Raw genomic sequence first — 8,745 nt, 5'->3', positions numbered from 1 at the left:
GTGAATACAGGACATTTAAGACATCCTTGGCAAAGTCAATATATGACACATAACAAAATCATACAATACGTCCTGCATATACAGGACGCCTGCCAACCCTATCAATTACGTACGAGAAAACTGAGGCTCGGTGGGATTAGATTTCTTGCACATGTCCCAGCAGTCGGAAACGGGTCGAGCCACGATCTGAACTGCAAAGTGCAGGAATCCTCTAGGACCTTGTGAGCCCCTAATGCCTGAGCAAGGCTGGGCGCGCACTGCTAACCTGAGGTCGGCTAGGAATCGGCTGGATGTTTGAAGGGAGGGTGTGCAACTGACTAGTAGCGGGTAAGGAAATAGTGGCAAGAAGACCTTCTTCAAGGAAGCGTCCTGGGAGACTGGGGTAAGCGGGCCCCGGGAAAATGCTCAAGTCCCGTTGGTGCACGGAACCCAGCCGAGATAGTGTAAGGCTTTGCAGGAGGCTGAAGCCGGCTGAGCGGGGCGGGGCGGACCGAAGCTCCGCCCCCGGGCGCGCCCGTGTGCGTGGCTGGGGGCGCCGCCGAGAGTACCACTGTACGATGCTGGGCCGGAGGACAGCGGGGAGCGGCGGCACGGTAGCCCTCACTCTGGGGCCTGGTGCTCCCAACCTCCGACCCGGCCGCCTCGAAGCTTAAAGAAGACGTGCGGCTCTGCGGCCGTGCGCCTGCCCCTCATCCCAGCCCTTCCCGACGCCCCTATTCGCGCTCCTTGTGCGCGTCCGGCTCCGCCCCGCCCCCGACGTGCCCCCGCGCGCCGGGCCCCCCGCCCACCCGGCACGCCCCGCCGCCCCGCCCGGCCGAAGAGGGCCTGGAGCCGCCCCGCGGGCCTGAGCGACCCTAGCAGCAGCACTGTCCTCCGCCGCCGCCCGCCGCCATGGACGTGTACCCCCCGCACCGGCTGGGGCTGTCCCGCTTGCAGTCCCTTAGCAGCCCTGGCCGCGGGTTGCCCTCCGTCAGGTACGCCGGGTCGAGGCCGCAGACGGGCGGGCGGGTCAGGGGTTAAGGGGGTTTGCGGGTTGTTGGAGTCTGGAGACGCCTCCCGCCGAAGGGCGTGGCCCGATATGGCTTCCTTGCGGACGGTTTTTCCCTAAACGGCTCTTTGAGGAACGTTTCTCGAGGAACGGCGCCCGGTGCAGAGGCTCCCACAATGGCTCCTTTATCGACAGCCCTGCAACGGCTCTCCTTGTGAAGATCCCCTACGGTGACATCTCCACCCCCGAAGAACGTTTCCCCCAGAAAGATTCCCCTATCGAGAACCTTCACCGTGGCTTCTGTATGGATAGCCCATTTGCCGTCCCCATAGAATATTTCCCCAGAAACGGCCATCAATGGAGACGCCCCCTCGCAATAGCTCCCCTGTATAGAACCCCAAATGGGTTTCCTAGGAACGGCTTACCTATAATGCTCCCCTACAGTGTGTCTCCTTTAGAGCCTTTCCCCTTAACTGCGGCTTTCCTAAAGAGACCCCCCCCCCTTCCGCCCCTTACTAACACCCACACGGACTGCATCTTCCCTATTGCGCATTTCCCCAACTCCCCCTGACCCAGCCCTACTTCGCGACGCGCCCTCGCTCCACAATGGGGAGCTCAGATTGGGGAGAGATGGAGGTCATTAGGGGCGCAGGACATAAAAACTGGACGGACAGGGGAAGGGGCCAGAACTCCCGAAAGCAGCGGACCTCAGGCCCCAGAGCCTAAAAGGCTGAGCCCCGTATGGGGAGGGTGATATTGAGGAGGGTCCCCACCCCGTTTCGATATGGGAAGATTTGTTTCTGCTGTCTGTTCCCTGTGCCTTTGGGGCTGACCTTGATAGTCTGGGTATTGTTTGGGGCCGCCAGCGGAGTGTGGAGGTTGGAATGATGGAGGGGTTGTGGCAGAGACCGTTGGGAGGGAGTGTGGAAGAGAGAGAAATGGGCTTTGGCCCTACTAAACTGTCATTAACCAGAGGAGGGTTTTTGTTTTGTTTGCTTTTTCTCAATTCTAGCTACTTAGCAAAGCAAATATGGTATTGTTCCCCTGAAAGAAGATAATCCACTTACTAGATAGAATGGCTTTTCCTATATCCTTGTTATGATATTTAAGGCATTATATTTTTAAATTTTTGCCCGCAAATCTGTGTTTTGTTTTGTTTTAACTCGACCACCTTTATGGAGCGTAAGAACTAAATCTTAGAATCCTGTCCCTCTCTTCCTTCCTGACATTCCTTCTCCCACTCCAGCAACTAACAATGTTTGTTGAATAAAGGATGATTAGATACCCTTGGTTGCATTTGGGAGTCCTTATTTGCTTCTGACTTGGTGGTGACGTATTTGGACTCCTGCTCTGCTCTTCAGTGGAATTCCAGTGGGCTTTACAGTGTTAAGGGTTAGCTGCTTATGGTAGCCATCTCCAATCTGTCCTAACATTTCTGGCAGCCAGTTTCACTGTTAAAGAGTATTTGAACTTTGTATAGACTAGAACTGCACAGGATACTTTAGAACTTGGGGCACCCACCCGTTAAATCTACAGTCTGTGTAAACTTGCAGTTCATTCCAGATCATCTTGAGCTTAGGAATCTTGAGTCTTTGAGACTTTTGGGGAAAAAAAGAGCTTACCAGTAAAATCCATCTTTAAAATAACTGCTGCCTTCCTTGTTTCTAGTAGGATGGCAGTATGCAGCTTTTTTTTTTTTTCTGTAGGTAGTGTTTTTATGTTAAAAAGATTAATGTTGGCTAACTTTATTAATCAGACTCAAACTCTGAATCTTCCATCACATGGTTTGAGTGAACCTTGTTAGTCTTCAGACAAGGGGTAGTGCAAGGAACCCCAAGGCCTGGCTGTTGTATACCTTTGGTAAAAGAAAATTGGTGAAAGTTCCCTCTTTTCCCCACCTGTTTTGAGCTGAACATGCTTTTCTTAACTCATTCAGTCAAGCCCCTGACTTTAGCGTTGAATATGTCTAAGAGATTTGGGCTCCACAAGTTCCTGTCACCCTATTTGGCTTCTTTGCTACAGTGTCTCCTGAGTGATGAAAGAGGCAGGCCTAACTGGTGAAGTTACATTCCTATAGACCTATAGATAGTACTTTGCAAGTGTGTGGTTCTCTTTCAGCAATGGACTTCATTTTCACAAAAAGATCAGGAGTTAAAATATAGTTGCTTAGAACTGGAAGCTTCTTTTTAATGATATGGTAGTCATCGGTGCTGTCCATCAGTTATTTTTGGTTTCTGTCTCCTGTGCATGTGGTACAGTTGTACTTGCTTTCCTCCTTAAAGTTGAGAATGGCCTTGTGAGTTGCTTTTGGTCAGTGAAATGTGTACAGAAATGATGTGCAAACCTTCATGGTAAAAGCTTCAGGTGTGTAATTTACCACTCTCTCTCCCTGTGTTATGGTGACTGTTGGTGGCTAGTCTGTCAGTCTGGGACCCAGAACAAGGTGACCTGTGTTTGATTTGTCAGAGTGAGCAAGAAGTAAACCTTTGTTTCAAGCCACTGAGATTTTGGAGGTATTACCAAATAAATATCTTGATTTGTACTAAGAAACCGGTGGAAATAGCTGAAATATGCTTTCCTACTTCAAGTCTCTTTCTACAGAGGAGTCTGATCCTACTCGGGACTTGTTCAACAGTTTAAATTTCATTGCCTCCTTATGCAAATAATCCAACGTACACTGTGCTAGGTGTTGTAGATTCAGACAAACAAGGCAGGCCCCTGCCCCCCGAGAACTCCTTTGTGAACGGAGAGAGACAAAAACAGTAAACATCATAATACAGAATGGTGAGAAATAAGTACTGAGGAAGAGGGCTAAAGGACAATAATATAAGAAGCTGCAGTCGATTTAGGGCTCAGCAGTTGGAAGAATGGAGTTGCCATTTATTATATTGAGAACATGGGAAGAAGAGCAAGTTTGTGGAGAAAACAGGATTCTGTTTTGGCCTTGTTCATTTTGAGTTTCTTAATATTCAAGTGGAGATACTGGATTAGCAGTTGGATGTATTAGTTTGAAGTTCAGGAGAGAGATTCGAACTGGAGATACCACTCATATGCTGATGACTCCCAAATTTTTATTTAAAGCTATGAAACTAAAAAATAAAAAAATAAAAACAAACAAAAAGAGGCGGAGGGTGTAGCTCAAGTGATAGAGAGCATGTGTAGCATGCACGAGGTCCTGCGTTCAATCTCCAGTACCGCCATTAAAAAGCTAATTAAATAATTACCTCCCCCACCAAAAAAATAAAAATTAAAGCTATGAGACTAGATAGAGATCCAGGGAGTAAATATAGATGGAGAAGAGCACCAGCATCCAAGCCTTGGTACATCCCATGTAGAAAGACAGTGTAGCAATGTCTTCCAAATTCTGAGAGGAAGTGGTTTCCTACTATGAAATAGGGAAAGGATCAAGGACAGTCATGGATAGTCAGTTGACAAATGGCAAGAATAGACTATTCGATTTTGGTAATGTGGAGGTCATTGGTGACCTTGACAAGAATAGTTTTGGTTCAGTGGATTCAAGAGAAAATAGGGGGAGAGGAATTGAAGTCAGTGAGTATAGATAGTCATAGTGATGTTTCAAGGATTATAGGGGAGAGCAGAGTAGTAGGGCTGTGGCTAGAAGGGCATGAAATGTTAGAGTTTTTTTGTTTTTAGGTGGGCAGATATTAGAGCATGTTTGCAAGTTGATGGGAGTGGTGGAATACAGAGAGACAAACTGATGATTAAAGAGAGAAGGGATGAAGTCATTGAGTAGGTGAGAGGGAATGGGATCTAGAATATAAATGGATATGTTGGTCTCAGGCTAGATATGTACATGGACAGTTCATCTGTGGCTCATTGTATGGACCCAAATGTGGTGCATTGGTAGCTTGGTGGTGGGACAAAGTGAAAGTTCTGGTTACTTCTGTATTCTCTGTTAAATAAGGTTTTCAGCTAAAAATGAAGAGTAGGGGAGGTGTTGAAAGTTTGAGGAGAAAGAAGGTGTAAAATTCATCCAGGAGAATGAGGAAAAATGACTTGAATAAGGAAATATTTTAGGATTGCCAGCCAGCACCATGAGCCCATTTGGTGTTTATTGTCATAAATTTAAGGTGAGACCTAGTTAGCATGGTTGAATGCCTTTCTTTCAGATGTGTTGGCATTGGGGAAGGGAGTAGCTGAGGTAGGATAGAGGACATCTCTGGAAGATACGAGTAAAGGAACTCTCAGTGTCATAGTCAGCACGTAGTCAGCACTTACTAAATATGAGCTGCTGTTGTTGGCTGTTATGAAACACTACTTGCACTAATTATTTATTGAATGAATAGAGAATAATTACAGCTGAAGCTGTGGGCTATGTTAAACTTCATGGGTGTTCAGAGAATGAAGAATCACAGTTGTGAGCTAGATGATGGGAAGGTGATTCATGACAATGATGTTCTACAGAGAGCACTCAAGTAAAGCCTCTCAGAGACAGGTTATCTCTTCTGGTGATGTTTACTGTCCAGGTGCCAATATCTATGGTTCCCTTTTGGGTTTACAGATCTACAGAAGCAATAATGATCCCTCCTTTAATAAAAACAAACAAACAAACAAAAACTCAAAATGCGGAGCAAAACTATGACCTTGTATGTCTGAAAATGAAATGTCTTGTATGTCTGAAAATTTCGCTTCCAGTGTACTTGTTTGGATGCTGGCCAGGGAGTCTTGGTTTGGTGTCTATAGAAGTAAAAAGGGTTTGCTTGGTTAGTTTTTATGGCCTTACTTCTGGCCTTAGGAAAGAAGTCTATAAGTACGGGTTCCCCCCATTATCCGAAAGTAGAACATTCCTAGGAAACCTTTTGTAAGCTGAAATGGCATAAAGCAAAGAAGCAATTACTTTAGAACACATCTTGCTAATGGAGGCACAAAATAAAACAGGAGAAGACATAGACACAGATGTTCACAGACATGATTCAAAGTTACGGAGGCTTGTTGCTGAGATGCTGAGGGTAGTTCCCAGGGAAGGAGCTTGGCAGTGCCACTCTTGTTGCTCTACTGCAGAACAAATGCTAGCTATTTTTGCTTTTCACCTTTTTTTCATTAAAGCAGAAATCCTCTTCTGATTTCAGTTAGTTAAAACAGGTAGGTCTTTTGTAAAAGCAAACTTTCGAAAAGGAGGGGATGCCTCTGTCTGCCTTTTCACATGTGTCTGGGTTGACTGTGTTCTGAGGACTCTTATGTAGTGAGTATCCTCTCATTAAGAGTGCACGATATCATAACAGTGTTTCCTAGCTCTTGGGCTCTTCTACGATATTCTAACTTTTGGAGAGGGGGAGTGAATGAGATGCAGATTCCTTCCAAGAGTTGCACAGCTTAAATATTGTTTTTTTGCCCTGAAATTAAAAAGAAAGGAAAAAGTAGAGATTACAACTTGAGTATTTAAATGTGTTATCTGTGATTTTGAACCCTAGTCTGAGGAAAAGTTAACTCATTAGGCATGCTTTCATTTTCAGCTTCTTATTTTGAAATAATTTTAGATTTATAGATGAGTTGCAAGTATGATACAGAGTGTCCCTATATATCCTTCACCAAGCTTCCTCTAATGTTAACATGTTGCATACAACCATGGTGCATTTTTCAAAACTAAGAAATTAATATTGGTACTGTACATTAGTTTACTTAGTAAATTTTTGTTAACTGGGAGTCTATTACTCCAGACTTTATTTGGATTTCCCCAGTTTTTCCATTGTCTTTTCTATTCCAAGATCCAGTCCAGGATTCCATATTGCACTTCGATTTGGCATGCATTTAATAGTCAAAGGAGTGAGGGAAAGTAATTGTGGTTGCTTTCTGAATTGAAGACTTGTGAAACTGACATTACAAGGAGCAGATTGTGTGTAGAAATGCTGAGAGAAAGCTGGAGAAAAGGAAGAAAATGGAAAATAAGATATTGTTACACTGGAAAATAATGAACAGATTTCGAGATAACATTTTCCATTTGTGGTGGGTAGCTTTCCGAAGTTCTCAGATTTAGTTTGTAGAGAGTCTTATATACCCCAATATATGAAATATGTGTAGACATGAATTGCAATTGGGTACAAGTTTTAACTGTTTTAGATAAGGTCACCTATCATTTAGGAACAATGGCAACCGGTAAAAGCGCTTAACAATAGTGACTTTTAACTTTGAGGTTTATTCTCTTTTGCAAAGGTGTCTTTCTAGAGAAGGCCAGGTTAGTCTTGGTATGAAGTCACCAGGGAACCAGGCCTCTTCTGTGTTTGTAGTTTGCTATCCTTAGCAAGTGGATTCCATTTTAGCTATAGCTTCATGGTCACAGAATGGCTGGAGGAACTCTATGTATCACATCTGTCAAGGAAGAAGGGATAGTTGAGTCAGTTCCTTCAGAGAACTTCTCCAGAAGCTTCCACCTGATGGCTCTCGTATGTCTCATTGGTCAGCTCTAGAAGCGAAAGGGCTGGGCCTATTGCTGCTCCAAATAAAATTGGGGTACTATCAGTAAAAAAAAAAAAAAGAAGGGAAGAATGTATATAGATTAAGCAGTTGTCTCTATCACAGGGAGGTAACTGTGTGGAATGAAAGTTACATTGCTTAGGACTGCTAACGGCTCTGGTGAGCTACATGAACATACTGGGGAGGATATTCAAGTCATCGAATAGGCAAAACCATGCCAACACACGTTTCTAAGTCGTGTGTGTGTGTGTGTGTGTGTGTGTGTGTGTGTGTGTGTCCCTTCAGTTTGAGTCATTCTATGGTCACTGTTTAACCATGTATTGGCCATGGCAGCTTTAATGCTGACTTTGCTTTTTCCATTGCAATTTGTTGCTCCAGGAAGGACGTCAGTGGGAAATGATGTTTATTGACTTGAGACGCGTCCTGCCTTCTTGCCTTTCTTTTATGTCTGTTTTACAAAGGGGATAAATAATTACCACTTTAGTGCAGGGACAGGTTTCTTAAACCCTTAGTAGTCCTACAGTAGCTCCTTTCAGTTAGTACCTAAAGTCTGAATTGATGTAGATATGGCTTGTATTACTTCTACTGTTGATTTTTCCTCCAATATTTTATTAAGAGACTGTTTATAAGTACAGAAAAGTTGAAAGAATTATTCAGTGGACATTCATGTAAATTCATACCTAGATTCTGGGCTTAGTATATTTGCTCTGTTTGCCTTATTATATAGTTATCCTGCTATCCATCCATCAATCCCTCCTATATTTTAATGCCTTTCAGAGTTAAGTTGTAGACACTGATATGCTTCAACCCTAAACATTTCCTAGGATTGATTTTGTAATAAGAAGAATGCTTTCTGTTGCAAGTGACAGAAACCCAACTCAAAAGATTAAAGTAAAAAAGGGAATGAATATATTGGCTTACTTGGTTGGAAGGAATAGTCTTGTAGGAAGAGCTGCAGGAACAAGGGCCTCAAAACTAGAACCAAGACTCTGCTGTAAGAAGAGTCTCTATCCATACAACCCCAAATCCACATTCTTCCTGCACCCTGACCCTAGAGGCCTTTTCTCTGCTACCTTTGAAACGGGAAATCCCTGGAAAGGACTTCAGTTGGCCTGGCTTGCTCCTGGGTAAGTCACAATTGGATACTGTGGCCAAGAAAGGGCACAGTGTATGTTACTAGGGGGAGATAAAAATGAAAAGCATGCTGAGTGAAGTATATACCTCAGAAAGCTTTCCCACGTATTCTCTGATGCTGGCATAATCCTGGTATTTGACTAGGAGAGTACAAAGGAGAACTAAGATGCAAAAATCCTGAATAAAGCAGT

The 8,745-nt window shown here is 44.2% G+C and overlaps 1 protein-coding gene across 2 annotated transcripts in view; it reads left to right on the top strand.

Moving 5' to 3' along the window:
* The first annotated feature begins 806 nt into the window (after positions 1–806).
* The window catches only part of DNAAF9 (dynein axonemal assembly factor 9), a 107,741-nt gene continuing 99,802 nt past the window's right edge, over positions 807–8,745 (top strand). For both annotated transcript variants that reach the window (XM_031434139.2, XM_031434137.2), the window contains exon 1: positions 807–974. In XM_031434139.2, coding sequence (XP_031289999.1) covers positions 892–974 — 83 coding nt within the window. In that variant the 5' untranslated portion in view covers positions 807–891. The remainder of the gene's footprint in view (positions 975–8,745) is intronic.

This window comes from Camelus dromedarius, chromosome 18, assembly GCF_036321535.1.
Source record: "Camelus dromedarius isolate mCamDro1 chromosome 18, mCamDro1.pat, whole genome shotgun sequence".
Classification (NCBI taxonomy): Eukaryota; Metazoa; Chordata; class Mammalia; order Artiodactyla; family Camelidae; genus Camelus; species Camelus dromedarius.
This window is presented reverse-complemented; position numbering and strand designations above follow the sequence as displayed.